This window comes from Pseudophryne corroboree, chromosome 3 (assembly GCF_028390025.1).
Source record: "Pseudophryne corroboree isolate aPseCor3 chromosome 3, aPseCor3.hap2, whole genome shotgun sequence".
NCBI classification, from domain to species: domain Eukaryota; kingdom Metazoa; phylum Chordata; class Amphibia; order Anura; family Myobatrachidae; genus Pseudophryne; species Pseudophryne corroboree.
In genome coordinates, this window is record NC_086446.1 from 677785024 (window position 1) to 677803422 (window position 18399).

The 18399-nt window shown below is 47.6% G+C and overlaps 1 protein-coding gene and 1 pseudogene across 3 annotated transcripts in view; one reads left to right on the forward strand and one right to left on the reverse strand.

Moving 5' to 3' along the window:
• The window catches only part of SLF2 (SMC5-SMC6 complex localization factor 2), a 317833-nt gene that overhangs the window by 87845 nt on the left and 211589 nt on the right, over window positions 1-18399 (reverse strand). For all 3 annotated transcript variants that reach the window (XM_063961913.1, XM_063961915.1, XM_063961914.1), the window contains one exon: window positions 10961-11063. In XM_063961913.1, the coding sequence (XP_063817983.1) occupies window positions 10961-11063 (103 nt within the window). The remainder of the gene's footprint in view (window positions 1-10960; window positions 11064-18399) is intronic.
• On the forward strand, window positions 7568-7686 carry LOC134895671 (5S ribosomal RNA; annotated as a pseudogene).

The window sequence follows — 18399 nt, forward strand, 5'->3', positions numbered from 1 at the left end:
AGTGAAGCACCCGAAAGGCTTCGGCCGCCTCAGAGTCTTCTTTCTTCTTTTCTTCCGGCTCTGTGAGGAGAACGGCGGCGCGGCTCTGTGAGGAGAACGGCGGCGCGGCTCTGGGATGAACGCCCAGGACGAACCTGTGTTCCACTCTCTCTGGAGCTAATGGTGTCCAGTAGCCGAGAAGCAGAGCCTATCATTTAAGTAGGTCTGCTCCTCTCTCCTCAGTCCCTCGATGCAGGGAGTCTGTTGCCAGCAGTGCTCCCTGAAAATAAGAAAAAACCTAACAAATATGCTTTCTTAGCAGGAAACTCCGGAGAGCTCCTTGCAGTGCACCCATCTCTTCTGGGCACAGTGTAAAAACTGAGGTCTGGAGGAGGGGCATAGAGGGAGGAGCCAGTGCACACCCAGAGTCTAAATTCTTTCTTAAAGAGCCCATGTCTCCTGCGGAGCCCGTCTATTTCCCATGGTCCTTACGGAGTCCCAGCATCCTCTAGGACGTTAGAGAAATACACAATAAGTATATCCTGTGAAATACCTATATCAAATAACCCTGGCACACTTAGCCCCCCTCAGGGTACAGAATATAGGGATAGCAATCTGAGTGAGATACACGGAATAGAAATCACACAGCAGCTATATGTACACACACATAGTCACATGTACAATGCAGAAATTATGACAAGCAATAAAACTGCACTGGACTAGCAATACTAAGTAATGCTATACAGATCAATAGATATATCAATGCACAGTAAAGATTGGATGTATATCACAGGGTACTTGTACTACATAACTCTGAAGTAATGCACGGTTTCTTAACTAACACTGTCAACAGACATGTAGAATACTTAAGTGTCCTGTAAAATACACAGCGCTGACATGCAGGCGGCTTTACAAAGGAGGTTCTGCCCATACAGTCCCAGGATCAGCTCAGCATGCAGTAATGGCGCCCCAAACACTGACAGGGAGTGAGGGAGAGAGAGAGAGAGATGTAGCTCCAGGGTGGGAACATTTGGGGAGGGACTACAGGTCAGAGCCTTATCCCCTTGCTGGACTTCACCACCGGGTACTTTGGGCCATATGTAAGCGGTTTTTAGTAAAACCGGCCTGTGCTCCTGCCCTGGTTGTCTAGTGGGGTCCCTGTACTACCAGAGTGTCCACGCCAGCGCGCGCGGCCTGCCTCCCACCGGCCGCGCCGGATCGTGATTTCCAGCGGGTCCTGCCTGGGGGACCATCTTACCACCTCGCTGAGTGTGGCCACGCGATCCCGGAGAGCTGCGGCTGGTGTGTGTGCCTGATGTAGAGAACTGGAGCCTCCGCTGTAAGTACATGGCAACCAGGGACACGGGAGTATACAGCGCCACTGGGGGAGGTGATGGAGCTGCAGCAGGAGATGTCAGAATGGCATCTAGCACATATAGTGCTTCTGCTGCAGCCCTTGAAGTCTTCTTTCTTCACTTTAAAAAGCTCTTTTCAGGGCTGCTCCCTGTTAGCTGCCTGCACTGCAGGCACCAACTTACAAACTGAGCTCCTGTGCACGGAGGCGGGGTTATAGGGGAGGCGGCGCTGAGCATCCTGGGAACAGTCAAAGCTTTAGCCTGTTGGTGTCTCGGATCAAGATCCTACTCTACACCCTAATGTTATTTCCTGTGGAACCCAGTGTACCCAGCTGCAGAAATATGAATGCTTTACCTTATATAGGAGTTTTAAACGTATTCAGTCGCACAGCGAAAGAAAACAGCAGCAATAGTTTTAAGACTCATATGCATCAGGCACTTAGCTAACTATTCGTAATCAAAGGCAGATAGAGACTTAGGTAGTCATTCCGAGTTGTTCGCTCGTTGACGATTTTCGCTATGCTGTGATTTGTTGCTAAATGCGCATGGTACGCAGCACGCATGCGCTTAGTTATTTAACTAAAAACGTAGCAGTTTTGCTGTTGATCGTGCAGCGCTTTTCAGTCGCACTGCTGATCGGTGAGTGATTTACAGGAAAGGGGCGTTTCTGGGCGGTAACTGAGCGTTTTCCGGGAGTGTGCTAAAAAACGCAGGCGTGCCAGGGAAAAACGCGGGGGTGTCTTGGGAAACGGGGGGAGTGGCTGGCCGAAAGCAGGGCATGTTTGTGACGTCAAACCAGGAACTAAACAGACCGAGCTGATCGCAAACTAGGAGTAGGTCTGGAGCTACTCAAACTGCAAGAAAAATAAGATTTTAAACCTACCGTTAAATCTTTTTTCTCCTAGTCCGTAGAGGATGCTGGGGACTCCGTAAGGACCATGGGGTATAGACGGGCTCCGCAGGAGATATGGGCACTATAAAGAACTTTAGAATGGGTGTGCACTGGCTCCTCCCTCTATGCCCCTCCTCCAAACCTCAGTTAGAGAAACTGTGCCCAGAGGAGATGGACAATATGAGGAAAGGATTTTGTAAATCTAAGGGTAAGATTCATACCAGCCCACACCATCCACACCGTATAACCTGGAATATACGCAACCAGTTAACAGTATGAACAATAAAACAGTATCAGCTAAAGACTGATCTCAACTGTAACATAACCCTTATGTAAGAAACAACTATATACAAGCCTTGCAGATTTCGTCCGCACTGGGACAGGCGCCCAGCATCCTCTACGGACTAGGAGAAAAAGATTTACTGGTAGGTTTAAAATCTTATTTTTTCTTACGTCCTAGAGGATGCTGGGGACTCCGTAAGGACCATGGGGTTTATACCAAAGCTCCAGACCGGGCGGGAGAGTGCGGACGACTCTGCAGTACCGACTGAGCAAACACAAGGTCCTCATCAGCCAGGGTATCAAACTTATAGAACTTTGCAAAAGTGTTTGAACCTGACCAAGACTGATCTTAACTGTAACATAACCCTTATGGAAGCAATAACTATATTCAAGTCATGCAGAGATATGTCCGCACTGGGACGGGTACCCAGCATCCTCTACGGATTAGGAGAAAAAGATTTACCGGTAGGTTTAAAATCTTATTTTCTCTTACGTCCTAGAAGATGCTGGGGACTCCGTAAGGACCATGGGGATTATACCAAAGCTCCAAAACAGGCGGGAGAGTGCGGATGACTTTGCAGCACCGATTGAGCAAACATGAGGTCCTCCTCAGCCAGGGTATCAAACCTGTAGAATTTTGCAAAAGTGTTTGAACCCGACCAAGTAGCTGCTCGGCAAAGCTGTAAGGCCGAGACGCCTCGGACAGCCGCCCCAGAAGAGCCCACCTTCCTAGTGGAATGGGCTTTTACTGAATTTGGTAACGGCTATCCCGCCGTAGAATGAGCCTGCTGAATCGTGTTACAGATCCAGCGAGCAATAGTCTGCTTCGAAGCAGGAACACCAACTTTGTTGGCTGCATACAGGACAAACAGTGCTTCTGTTTTCCTAACTCGAGCCGTCATGGCTACATAGATTTTTAAGGCCCTGACTACATCCAGGGACTTGGAATCCTCCAAGTCACCCGTAGCCACAGGCACCACAATAGGTTGGTTCATATGAAATGAAGAAACCACCTTAGGCAAAAATTGAGGACGAGTCCTCAACTCTGCTCTATCCACATGGAAGGTCAAATAGGGGCTCTTGTGAGACAAGGCCGCCAATTCGGACACCCGCCTTGCAGATGCCAAGGCCAACAACATGACCACCTTCCAAGTGAGAAACTTTAATTCAACTGTTTGAAGAGGTTCAAACCAGTGGGACTTCAGGAACCGTAACACCACGTTAAGGTCCCAGGGTGCCACTGGGAGCACAAAAGGAGGCTGGATGTGCAGCACTCCCTTTACAAAATTCTAGACTTCTGGGAGAGAAGCCAATTCCTTCTGAAATATAAAATAGATAGGGCCAAAATCTGTACCATAATGGAGTCTAATTTTAGGCCCATATCCACTCCAGTCTGTAGAAAGTGGAGAAAACGGCCCAGATGGAAATCTTCCGTAGGAGCATTCTTGGCTTCACACAAAGAAACATATTTCCTCCAGATACAGTGATAATGTTTTGCCGTCACCTCCTTCCTAGCCTTTATCAGAGTAGGGATGACCTCCTCCGGAATACCTTTTCCAGCTAGGATTCGGTGTTCAACCGCCATGCCGTCAAACGTAACCGCGGTAAGTCTTGGAACACGCATGGCCCCTGTTGTAATAGGTCCTCCCTGAGAGGAAGAGGCCATGTATCTTCTGTGAGCATCTCCTGAAGATCTGAATACCAGGCTCTTCGAGGCCAATCTGGAACAATTAGGATTGTTCTCACTCTTTTTTGTCTTGTGTTTCTCAATATTTTTGAGATGAGAGGAAGAGGGGGGAACACATAGACCGACTGAAACACCCAAGGTGTCACCAGGGCGTCCACCGCTACTGCCTGAGGATCCCTTGACCTGGCACAATACCTCCGAAGCTTCTTGTTGAGGCGTGACGCCATCATGTCTATGTGAGGAATTCCCCAAAGACTTGTTATCTCTGTAAAAACGTCTTGATGAAGTCCCCACTCTCCTGGATGGAGATCGTGTCTGCTGAGGAAGTCTGCTTCCCAGTTGTCCACTCCCGGAATGAAGACCGCTGACAGAGCGCTTACGTGATTTTCCGCCCAGTGCAGAATCCTGGTGGCTTCCGCCATTGCCACTCTGCTCCTTGTCCCGCCTTGGCGGTTTACATGAGCCACGGCTGTGATGTTGTCTGATTGAATCAGAACCGGTAGGTCGCAAAGAAGATTCTCCGCTTGTCGTAGGCCGTTGTATATGGCCCTCAATTCCAGTACGTTGATGTGTAGACGTAGACAAGCCTCCTGGCTTGACCATAGGCCCTGAAAACTTCTTCCTCGTGTGACTGCTCCCCATCCTCGGAGGCTCGCGTCCGTAGTCACCAGAACCCAGTCCTGAATGCCGAACCTGCGACCCTCTAGAAGGTGAGCACTTTGCAGCCACCAGAGGAAAGACACACTGGCCCGGGGGGACAGGCTTATCTTCTGATGTATTAGTAGATGGGACCCTGACCACTTGTCCAGGAGGTCCCACTGAAACGTCCTTGCGTGAAACCTGCCGAAGGGGTTGGTCTTGTAGGCTGCACCATTTTCCACATTACTCGAGTGCATTGATGAACAGACACTCTTTTTGGAGTTTCTGGGCTTTTTCCATTGGGAGAAAAACCCTCTTCTGTTCCGTGTCCAGAATCATGCCTAGGAATGATAGTCGAGTCGTTGGAATCAAATGTGACTTTGGCAGATTGAGAATCCAACCGTGTTGTTGTAGTACTCTCAGGGAGAGCGACACGCTCTTCTGCAATTGATCTCTCGATCTTGCTTTTATCAGGAGATCGTCCAAGTATGGGATAATTGTGACTCCCTGCCAGCGCAGGATCACCATCATCTCCGCCGTCACCTTGGTGAAAATCCTCGGGGCCGTGGAAAGCCCAAACGGCAACGTCTAAAACTGGTAATGACAGTCCCGTACAGCGAATCTCAGGTACGCCTGATGAGGAGGATATATGGGGACATGAAGGTATGCATCCTTTATGTCGAGTGACACCATAAAATCCCCCCCTTCCAGACTGGAGATCACAGCCCGGAGCGATTCCATCTTGAATTTGAACTTTTTCAAGTACAGGTTTAGGGATTTTAGATTTAAAATGGGTCTGACCGAACCATCTGACTTCAGGACCACGAACAGGGTCGAAGAGTACCCTTTCCACTGTTGAATTAGGGGAACCTTGACAATCACTTGCTGTTGATACAGCTTTTGAATTGCAGCTAACACTACTTCCCTCTCTGGGGAAGAAGCTGGCAAGGCCGACTTGAAAAATCGGCGAGGGGGCACCTCTTCGAATTCCAGTTTGTAGCCTTGGGATACAATATCCATCGCCCAAGGATCCACGTCTGACAGAACCCAGACCTGGCTGAAGAGTCGAAGACGTGCCCCCACCGGAGTGGACTCCCTCAGTGGAGCCCTAGCGTCATGCGGTGGATTTAGTAGAAGCCGGGGAGGACTTCTGCTCCTGGGAACTAGCCGGAGCAGAAGCTCTCTTTCCTCTACCCTTACCTCTGGCGAGGAAAGATGAGCCCCGACCTCTTCTGGACTTATGCGACCGAAAGGACTGCATCTGATATTGTGGAGTTTTCTTTTGCTGTGGGGGAACAAAAGGCAAAAAGGTAGATTTACCCGCGGTAGCTGTGGCAACCAGGTCCGCAAGACCTTCCCCAAATAAAACTTCACCTTTGTATAGCAAAACCTCCATATGCTTCTTTGAGTCGGCATCACCCGTCCATTGGTGGGTCCACAGTACTCGCCTAGCAGAAATCGCCATGGCGTTGGCTCTCGAACCCAGCAGCCCAACGTCTCTTTGAGCGTCCCTCATATATAACTATAAACTGTCTTTAATGTGGCCTAAGGACAATAAAATGGTATCCCTATCTAGGGTATCAAGGTCAGCTGACAAGGTATCTGTCCAAGCTGCCACCGCACTAGACACCCATGCCGATGCTATTGCCGGTCTGAGCAAAGCACCTGTATGCGCATAAATAGACTTTAAAGTAATCTCCTGTCTGCGATCAGCAGGATCCTTGGGGGCTGCAGTGTCCGGAGACGGTAGCGCCACTTTCTTGGACAGGCGTGTTAAAGCCTTGACCACCTTTGGGTGAGGATTCCCAACGTACCCTGTCCTGTGCAGGGAAAGGATACGCCATAAGTATCCTCTTGGGAATCTGCAGTTTTTTATCTGGAGTTTCCCAAGCTTTTTCAAATAATTCATTGAGTTCATGGGATGGGGGAAAGGTTACCTCAGGTTTCTTTTCCTTATACATGCGCACCCTCGTGTCAGGGACCGAGGGGTCACATGTGATATGCAAAACATCTTTTATTGCAACAATCATATAATAACAGTATGGAGAAAAAAAGAGACTCTTTTGTTGGCGCACTCTTTACTTTTAAATGATATAATATATGAAATATTACAGATAAATATCAATATAGATGTAAAATATAACTTTTATTAATATCATAGAATAAAAATAGTCAGTGGTCAATAAGGTAACAATCAGATAATGTAAGGAAGTAACTAGCAAGTAAATGCTGATACTTGATAACGCAAGAAAAATATGTACTCACAGTCTGAGTATCAGTTACATTGTCATCTCCCCTTTTTTTGGGCTCAATTACTGAGACTTGTCTGTATCTGTTACTAGAAACATATTTGTTACATTACAGTCCTGATACTTTGTTATCTTTATCACTGTTGTGAAGAATCTGACCATAATCCATCTGATTTATCTACTGTCAGTATAGGTGCCTGTTAATCTCCATTATATGCCATTAACTGGTAACAATTATTCAGAAAAGTGAATTGATTTTCTAATTGTCAGTAAGGGCATCTTTTGGCACGTTTACTTGCTCTCCATCTTCTTCTTATTTATTTTTTTTTTTCCTATTCTCATCTATCTATTTTCGTGGCCTCTCACCACTGATTCAGGGTTCACCTCTGTCTAACATTGGCAGCAGATCCATCTTTCTCCCTTATACTACTTATTTCGTGAACTCTCATCAGTGATTCCAGAGTTTCTGCTGTCGTTCGTATCTCTCTACTACCATACCACACTGGAAACGCCCAAAGCCGTCTGATCTTGGAAGCTAATCAGTGTTGGGCTTGGTCAGTACTCCAGTGGGCGACCCTTGAGGAAGACCCAGTGTAGTAGAGCTCATATTGGTCCATCATGCTCAGAGTCTAACACTGACAGCAGATTCACCTTGCTATCTTATCTCTCACTGTTTTTTCTCTTATCAAAATTGGCTAAATTGCAATCTTCAGTCTCCAACATCCCAGCCTTACAACTGTTTCATTTTGGATGAATACGGGGGCAATACATATTGGCAGCTTACGTGTCTTCAGAACAATTTATGTTAACTCCTTAAAGCACTCTTATTGCATTTTGGCAGCTGGTAACCTATTATGCTATTATCAGCATTTAATCGTTATTAATTGAATTATTATCCAGTTTATTTCAATTTTTCTTGTGTTACAAGTATCAGCATTTACTTGCTAGTTACTTCCTTACATTATCTGATTGTTACCTCATTGACCACTGACTATTTTTATTCTATGATATTAATAAAAGTTATATTTTACATCTATATTGATGATATTTATCTGTAATATTTCATATATTATATAATTTAAAAGTAAAGAGTGTGCCCACAAGAGAGTCTTTTTTTTCTCCATACTGTTGTTGTTAGCAGCCCCATTGACTCAGGGTGCACCACCAAATTATGATTAGAAAACCATGTTTTCTTTGTATCCTTCATTTTGGTAATACAAATTGATACTCTATACCTATTATTCACCGGTGCGGTACCCCTCCAAATATATAACAATCATATAATGAATACTTTTTGCCACCCTTGGGTGTAACCTCGCTTCATCGTATTCGACACTGGAGTCAGAGTCAGTGTCGGTATCAGTGTCTGCTATTTGGGATAGGGGACGTTTTTGAGACCCAGAAGGGCCCGGTGACCCAGCCGAAGCCGTGGATTGACTCCCTGCTTTTTCCCTGGACTCTGCTTTGTCCAATCTCTTATGTAATAATGTCACATTAGCATTTAAAACATTCCACATGTCCATCCAATCATGAGTCTGCGTTGCCGACGGAGACACCACAATCATCTGCTCCACCTCCTCCTTAGCTGAGCCTTCCGCATCAGACATGCCGACACACTCGTACCGACACCCACACACACACAGGGATATAGTTATAAGGCGACAGTTCCCCAATAAGGCCCTTTGGAGAGACAGAGAGAGTATGCCAGCACACACCCAGCGCCAACGGACACTGGAAAATAAACTCCCAAATAGCGCTTTTATATTAATTACAGTGTTAATACACTCACTGCGCCTTACAAGTGCCTCCCCTCCTCCTTTCCGCCCTGTGTTACCGTGTTCAGCAGGGGAGGGACCGGGGAGCCAGCTTCTCTGCAGATCTCTGTGGAGAAAATGGCGCTGGTTAGTGCTGAGGGACCAAGCTCCGCCCCCTCCAGCGGCGGGCTTCGGTCCCGCTCAAAGTATCTCAAGACTGGTGGGGGATTCAAAAAATTACTGCCTCTGCAGTGTCCAACCTAATAATGCCAGATATAGAGGTTTTATTGCTGCCCAGGGCGCCCCCCCCCTGCGCCCTGCACCCATCAGTGCCCGCTAGTGTGTGTATCGTGTGGGAGCAATGGCTTACCTCAGTGAAGATCTGAAGTCTTCTGCCGCCTTGAAGTCTTCTTTTCTTCTTATACTCACCCGGCTTCTATCTTCCGGCTCTGCGAGGAGGACGGCGGCGCGGCTCCGGGACGAACAGCGAGGGGAGACCTGCGTTCCGACTCCCTCTGGAGCTAATGGTGTCCAGTAGCCTAAGAAGCAGAGCCTATCACTTAAGTAGGTCTGCTTCTCTCTCCTCAGTCCCACGATGCAGAGAGCCTGTTGCCAGCAGTGCTCCCTGAAAATAAAAAACCTAACAAAATTCTTTATCAGAGAAACTCAGGAGAGCTCCCCTGTAATGCACCCAATCTCCTCTGGGCACAGGATCCAACTGAGGTCTGGAGGAGGGGCATAGAGGGAGGAGCCAGTGCACACCCATTCTAAAGTTCTTTATAGTGCCCATATCTCCTGCGGAGCCCGTCTATACCAGATGGTCCTTACGGAGTCCCCAGCATCCTCTAGGACGTAAGAGAAATATTTAGTCGCAATTCTGCTACTCTTTCGTTCGCTATTCTGCTAAGCTAAGATACACTCCCAGAGGGCGGTGGCCTAGCGTTTGCAATGCTGCTAAAAGCAGCTAGCGAGCGAACAACTCGGAATGAGGGCCTAAGTTCTTTATCACCCGGCTCAGGAAATTGGGATACAGGGAGACTATACCCAGCTTCCAGGATCGATCAATACGTTAGCGAACGCTGAGTGGATCCAGACGCTAATAGTGTACACACTCTCCCTGGGAACCTACAGTGAACAGAGACGCCCAAGTGAACACTGACGCATCAGTCACACAGCCGCCTATGCTGCGACTGGGTCCTTTTAGATTCACAGCTCAGTCGGAAGCGGGAACTCAGTTCATGGCGGGAAACTCTGAGGAAACTGGTCATGAACATGGCGGTGGGATGACCGGGTGGAGAGACGACCAAGGGAGCGTCTGACTCCCCACTGCTGACATCAACCCTAGGGATCACGGCCTCATACTACCCCTGGAGCCTATGATCCCTAAGGCTTAGCGTTGGTGCACCCTAGGTGGCAGCCGCATCAGCGACTGTTTGGTAGTCTCCTCCCAAAACAGTGCGGCTGTGTCTATGTTCCCCTACTAAGCAGAACCGATGCCTTACCTTCACCCCGTGCTCTGGCCACAGCCTGCTAACATATGCTGGACTTGCTAATACATCCTACACAGACACCCGCCGATACAGCACTGTACCGTAGGTAAGCGTTGTCGCAAGCCGGCGGGGAGTTGTTGGAGCGACTCTGTCTAAGGTAAGTATAAGACGCTTTTTAGATCGCTCAAAAAAATAGTAAGACTATAAAAATAAACTCAAAAAAGCTTATGGCTGCTAAAAACCAGCAGCCCATTCACCACGGTCCAGCTCCTGCCGCACCAAACAAAAAACTGATTTCCCTGAGCCAGGAAGCAGGGATATATGGACGCTTGCATGCTGGGAAGCTGAAAGCTTTGACCGTTTGGTGCAAATCCGCTTTCGCGTCATCATATCCCAATGTTATAACCTGTGGACCCTGCCGGAAAAAAACCTGTGGCGAGTGCAGCCGAGCAAGATTTCTTATCCAGGGACAGAAGTGACAAATTGAATTCACTTTGTACATTAAGTGCTGCAATCAGGGCATAGGAATGAAAAGTTGCCATTTAAGGTACCAGGAAATGATGGCTAGTGGTGTCCAAGTCATCTTCATATGACTTATAGTTGGCTATTTTAAAGCAGTAGATGGACACTTACCTGAAACATCCACCTCATCAGAACTTCTGGGCATTTCTTAAACCGATACCCAAAAGCAAAATATCCTTCCATGGCCAACATGAGCTGATTTTCTGGATCACAGCTGAAAGAATTGGAGATATGGGGGAAATAAAATGAGATCAAGTGAATAAGTACTACTATTAACATTCTCGATAGATAGCAAAACAAACCTTTGTTATAATGTATACAACAATTGTCTGCTGCTTCCAGCAGGATGATCCTTTGTCAGCACCGGTTCTGAAAATCACAACAAACAAAGCAGGAAGGAGCTCACTGTGTAGTAATTTTAACAGACAATAAAGGTGATGGTACATCTCATATATTGTGCGTACTTCAGAATAATTAAGACTATGTAGATTCCAACGATTAGGAGTTTGCAGCAACTATAAATGTAAAAAGCAATGAGCATCACACAATTCATCAAGTCCCGGAAGGAAGAGATGGAATACACGTCACAACAGCACTCAGAGTAAGAGCTACAGTTGTGATGGGCCTTCCAGAATAGGCAGTGATAGCGTACCAAATAGGCAACACCCAACGCATTTCGTATCAAACTCCTTCAGAGAGTCTGATACAAAACAGGTTTGCTATTGCCTAATAGTTGGAATGTACACTCATTCCATTGCTGTGATAACCGCATGCAGATCAATCATATAAACCAGCCTTAATTAATCTGTACACAGAATATATCAGATTTACTATCAATATATTGTTTGGCAAAAATAAGAATTTACTTACCGATAATTCTATTTCTCGTAGTCCGTAGTGGATGCTGGGAACTCCGTAAGGACCATGGGGAATAGCGGCTCCGCAGGAGACTGGGCACAAAAGTAAAGCTTTAGGACTACCTGGTGTGCACTGGCTCCTCCCCCTATGACCCTCCTCCAAGCCTCAGTTAGGATACTGTGCCCGGACGAGCGTACACAATAAGGAAGGATTTTGAATCCCGGGTAAAACTCATACCAGCCACACCAATCACACCGTACAACCTGTGATCTGAACCCAGTTAACAGCATGATAACAGAGGAGCATCTGAAAAGATGGCTCACAACAATAATAACCCGATTTTTGTAACAATAACTATGTACAAGTATTGCAGACAATCCGCACTTGGGATGGGCGCCCAGCATCCACTACGGACTACGAGAAATAGAATTATCGGTAAGTAAATTCTTATTTTCTCTGACGTCCTAGTGGATGCTGGGAACTCCGTAAGGACCATGGGGATTATACCAAAGCTCCCAAACGGGCGGGAGAGTGCGGATGACTCTGCAGCACCGAATGAGAGAACTCCAGGTCCTCCTCAGCCAGGGTATCAAATTTGTAGAATTTAGCAAACGTGTTTGCCCCTGACCAAGTAGCTGCTCGGCAAAGTTGTAAAGCCGAGACCCCTCGGGCAGCCGCCCAAGAGGAGCCCACCTTTTTTGTGGAATGGGCTATTACAGATTTTGGCTGTGGCAGGCCTGCCACAGAATGTGCAAGCGGAATTGTATTACAAATCCAACGAGCAATAGTCTGCTTAGAAGCAGGAGCACCCAGCTTGTTGGGTGCATACAGGATAAACAGCGAGTCAGATTTTCTGACTCCAGCCGTCCTGGAAACATATTTTCAGGGCCCTGACTATGTCCAACAACTTGGAGTCCTCCAAGTCACTAGTAGCCGCAGGTACCACAATAGGTTGGTCCAGATGAAACGCTAAAACCACCTTAGGGAGAAAATGAGGACGAGTCCTCAATTCCGCCCTGTCTGAATGGAAGATCAGATAAGGGCTTTTACAGGATAAAGCCCGCCAATTCTGACACGCGCCTGGCCGAGGCCAGGGCCAACAACATGACCACTTTTCATGTGAGATATTTTAACTCCACAGATTCAAGTGGTTCAACCAATGTGACTTTAGGAACCCCAAAACTACATTGAGATCCCAAGGTGCCACTGGAGGCACAAAAGGAGGCTGTATATGCAGTACCCCTTTTACAAACGTCTGAACTTCAGGAACTGAAGCTAGTTCTTTCTGGAAGAAAATTGACAGGGCCGAAATTTGAACCTTAATGGACCCCAATTTTAGGCCCATAGACACTCCTGTTTACAGGAAATGCAGGAATCGACCTAGTTGAAAATTCCTCCATCGGGGCCTTACTGGCCTCGCACCCCGCAACATATTTTCGCCAAATGCGGTGATAATGCTTTGCGGTTACATCCTTCCTGGCTTGATCAGGGTAGGGATGACTTCATCCGGAATGCCTTTTTCCTTCAGGATCCGGCGTTCAACCGCCCTGCCGTCAAACGCAGCCGCGGTAAGTCTTGGAATAGACAGGGTCCTTGCTGGAGCAGGTCCCTTCTTAGAGGTAGAGACCACGGGTCCTCCGTGAGCATCTCTTAAAGTTCCGGGTACCAAGTCCTTCTTGGCCAATCCGGAGCCACGAGTATAGTTCTTACTCCCCATCCGTCTTATAATTCTCAGTACTTTTGGTATGAGAGGAAGAGGAGGGAACACATACACTGACTGGTACACCCACGGTGTTACCAGAGCGTCCACAGCTATTGCCTGAGGGTCCCTTGACCTGGCACAATACCTGTCCAATTTTTTGTTTAGGCGGGACGCCATCATGTCCACCTTTGGTTTTTCCCAATGGTTTACAATCATGTGGAAGACTTCTGGGTGAAGTCCCCACTCTCCCGGGTGGAGGTCGTGCCTGCTGAGGAAGTCTGCTTCCCAGTTGTCCACTCCCGGAATGAACACTGCTGACAGTGCTATCACATGATTTTCCGCCCAACGAAAAATCCTTGCAGCTTCTGCCATTGCCCTCCTGCTTCTTGTGCCGCCCTGTCTGTTTACGTGGGCGACTGCCGTGATGTTGTCCGACTGGATCAGCACCGGCTGACCTTGAAGCAGAGGTCTTGCTTGGCTTAGGGCATTGTAAATGGCCCTTATCTCCAAAATATTTATGTGAAGTGATGTCTCCAGGCTTGACCACAAGCCCTGGAAATTTCTTCCCTGTGTGACTGCTCTCCAGCCTCGCAGGCTGGCATCCGTGGTCACCAGGACCCAGTCCTGAATGCCGAATCTGCGGCCCTCTAGAAGATGAGCACTCTGCAACCACCACAGGAGAGACACCCTTGTCTTTGGTGACAGGGTTATCCGCTGATGCATCTGAAGATGCGATCCGGACCATTTGTCCAGCAGATCCCACTGGAAAGTTCTTGCGTGGGATCTGCCGAATGGAATTGCTTCGTAGGAAGCCACCATTTTTCCCAGGACCCTTGTGCACTGATGCACTGACACTTGGCCTGGTTTTAGGAGGTTTCTGACTAGTTCGGATAACTCCCTGGCTTTCTCCTCCGGGAGAAAACACCTTTTTCTGGACTGTGTCCAGGATCATCCCTAGGAATAGAAGGCGTGTCGTCAGGATCAGCTGCGATTTTGGAATATTGAGAATCCAACCGTGCTACCGCAGCACTATCTGAGATAGTGCTACCCCGACTTCCAACTGTTCCCTGGATCTTGCCCTTATCAGGAGATCGTCCAAGTAAGGGATAACTAAAAACTCCCTTCTTTCGAAGGAGTATCATCATTTCGGCCATTACCTTGGTAAAGACCCGTGGTGCCGTGGACCATCCAAACGGCAGCGTCTGAAACTGATAGTGACAGTTCTGTACCACAAACCTGAGGTACCCTTGGAGAAGGGTAAATTGGGACATGTAGGTAAGCATCTTTGATGTCCAGAGAGACCATATAGTCCCCTTCTTCCAGGTTTGCAATCACTGCTCTGAGTGACTCCATCTTGAATTTGAACCTTTGTATGTAAGTGTTCAAGGATTTTAGATTTAAAATTGGTCTCACCGAGCCGTCCGGCTTCGGTACCACAAATAGTGTGGAATAGTAGCCCTTTCCTTGTTGCAGGAGGGGTACCTTGATTATCACCTGCTGGGAATACAGCCTGTGAATGGCTTGCAATACTGTCTCCCTGTCTGAGGGAGACGTCGGTAAAGCAGACTTTATGAAACGGCGAGGGGAAGACGTCTCGAATTTCTTGAGACGGGCCCCCACCGTGCCTGAGACCGCTTGTAAAGCCCCAGCGTCATGCTGAGGACTTTGCGGAGGCGGGAAAGGGCTTTTGTGGGAATTGGCTGTTTGCTGCAGCCTTTTTCCTCTCCCTCTGCCACGGGGCAGAAATGAGGCGCCTTTTGCCCGCTTTATGGGGCCGAAAGGACTGCGCCTAATAATACGGCGTCTTCTTAGGTTGAGAAGCTACCTGGGGTAAAAATGTGGATTTTCCAGCCGTTGCCGTGGCCACCAGGTCTGTTAGACCTACCCCAAATAACTCCTCCCTTTTATAAGGCGATACTTCCATATGCCTTTTGGAATCAGCATCACCTGACCACTGTCTTGTCCATAACCTTCTTCTGGCAGAAATGGACAGCGCACTACTCTTGATGCCAGTCGGCAAATATCCCTCTGTGCATCACGCATATATAGAAATGCATCTTTTAAATGCTCTATAGTTAGTAATATACTGTCCCTATCTAGGGTATCAATATTGTCAGTCAGGGAATCCGACCAAGCCACCCCAGCACTGCACATCCAGGCTGAGGCGATTGCTGGTCGCAGTATCACACCCGTGTGAGTGTATATACATTTTAGGATATTTTACTGCTTTCTGTCAGTAGGTTCCTTAAGGGCGGCCGTATCCGGGGACGGTAGTGCCACCTGTTTAGACAAGCGTGTGAGCGCTTTATTCACCCTAAGGGGTGTTTCCCAACGTGCCCTATCCTCTGGCGGGAAGGGGTATGATGCCAATAACTTTTTAGGAATTATCAGTTTTTTATCGGGGGAAACCCACGCATCATCACACACTTTATTTAATTCCTCAGATGCAGGAAAAACTACAGGCAGTTTTTTCTCACCCAACATAATACCCTTTTTAGTGGTACTGGTATTATCAGAAATGTGTAAAAACATTTTCCATAGCCTCAATCATGTAACGTGTGGCCCTACTGGAAGTCACATTCGTCTCTTAATCGTCGACACTGGAGTCAGTATCCGTGTCGGCGTCTGTATCTGCCATCTGCGGTAACGGGCGTTTTAGAGCCCCAGATGGCTTTTGAGACACCTGGACAGGCACAGACTGAGTCGCCGGCTGTCTCATGTCATCAATCTTTTGTAAAGAGCTGACACTGTCACATAATTCCTTCCATAAGCTCATCCACTCAGGTGTCGACTCCCTAGGGGGTGACATCTCTGTTACAGGCAATTGCTCCGCCTCCACCTCATTTTCCTCCTCATACATGTCGACACAACGTACCGACACACAGCACACACACAGGGAATGCTCTGATAGAGGACAGGACCCCACTAGCCCTTTGGGGAGACAGAGGGAGAGTATGCCAGCACACACCAGAGCGCTATATATATATATATATATATATATATATATATATATATATATATATATATATATATATATATATATATATATATATATATATATATATACAGGGATAACCTTATATAAGTGTTTTTCCCCTTATAGCTGCTGTATTGTTATACTGCGCCTAATTAGTGCCCCCCTCTCTTTTTTAACCCCTTTCTGTAGTGTAGTAACTGCAGGGGAGAGCCAGGGAGCTTCCCTCCAACGGAGCTGTGAGAGAAAATGGCGCCAGTGTCCTGAGGAGATAGGCTCCGCCCCCTTCTCGGCTGCCTTTTCTCCCGTTTTTCTGTGGAATCTGGCAGGGGTTAAAATTCATCCATATAGCCCTGGGGGCTATATGTGATGTATTTTCGCCAGCCAAGGTGTTTTTATTGCTGCTCAGGGCGCCCCCCCCTAGCGCCCTGCACCCTCAGTGGCCGAAGTGTGAAGTGTGCTGAGGAGCAATGGCGCACAGCTGCAGTGCTGTGCGCTACCTTGGTGAAGACAGGATGTCTTCTGCCGCCGATTTTTCCGGACCTCTTCTTGCTTCTGGCTCTGTAAGGGGGCCGGCGGCGTGGCTCTGGGACCGAGCTCCGAGGCTGGGCCTGCGTTCGGTCCCTCTGGAGCTAATGGTGTCCAGTAGCCTAAGAAGCCCAATCCACTCTGCACGCAGGTGAGTTCGCTTCTTCTCCCCTTAGTCCCTCGATGCAGTGAGCCTGTTGCCAGCAGGTCTCACTGAAAATAAAAAACCTAAAACTAAACTTTCACTAAGAAGCTCAGGAGAGCCCCTAGTGTGCACCCTTCTCGGCCGGGCACAAAAATCTAACAGAGGCTTGGAGGAGGGTCATAGGGGGAGGAGCCAGTGCACACCAGGTAGTCCTAAAGCTTTACTTTTGTGCCCAGTCTCCTGCGGAGCCGCTATTCCCCATGGTCCTTACGGAGTTCCCAGCATCCACTAGGACGTCAGAGAAATTACAATGAGTGCCATCTTGCTATGTATGTACATCCAGAAAGTATTCACAGCGCTTCACTTTTTCCACATTTTGTTATGTTGCAGCCTTATTCCAAAATGGAATAAATTAATTTTCTCTCTCAAAATTCTACACACAATACCCTAGAACAGAGGTTCTCAAACTCGGTCCTCGGGGGCCCACACAGTGCATGTTTTGCAGGTCTCCTCACAGAATCGCAAGTGAAATAATTAGCTCCACCTGTGGACCTTTTCAAATGTGTCAGTGAGTAATAAATACACCTGTGCACCTGCTGGGTTACCTGCAAAACATGCACTGTGTGGGCACCCGAGGACCGAGTTTGAGAACCTCTGCCCTAGAACGACAACGTGAAAAAAGTGTTTTGAGATTTTTGCAAATTTATTAAAAATAAAAAACTAAGAAATCACATGTACATACGTATTCACAGCCTTTGCTCAATACTTTGTTGATGCACCTTTGGCAGCAATTACAGCCTCAAGTCTTTTTGAATATGATGTCACAAGCTTGGCAAACCTATCTTTGAGCAGTTTCACCCATTCCTCTTTGCAGCACCTTTCAAGCTCCATCAGGTTGGATGGGAATCATCGGTGCACAGCCATTTTCAGATCTCTCCAGAGATGCTCAATCACTCAATCAGATTCAAGTTTGGGTCACTCAAGGACATTCACAGAGTTGTCTTGAAGCAACTCCTTTGATATCTTGGCCGTGTGCTTAGGGTATTTGTCCTGCAGAAAGATGAAAGGTCACCCCAGTCTGAGGTCAAGAGCGCTCTGTAGCAGGTTTTCATCCAGGATGTCTCTGTACATTGCTGCATTTATCTTTCCCTCTATCCTGACTAGTCTCCCAGTTCCTGTCGCTGAAAAACGTCCCCACAGCATGATGCTGTCACCACCATGCTTCACTGTAGGGATGGTATTGGTCTGGTGATGAGCGGTGCCTGGTTTCCTCCAAACATGACGCCTGGCATTCACGCCAAAGAGTTTAATCTTTGTCTCATCAGACCAGAGAATTTTGTTTC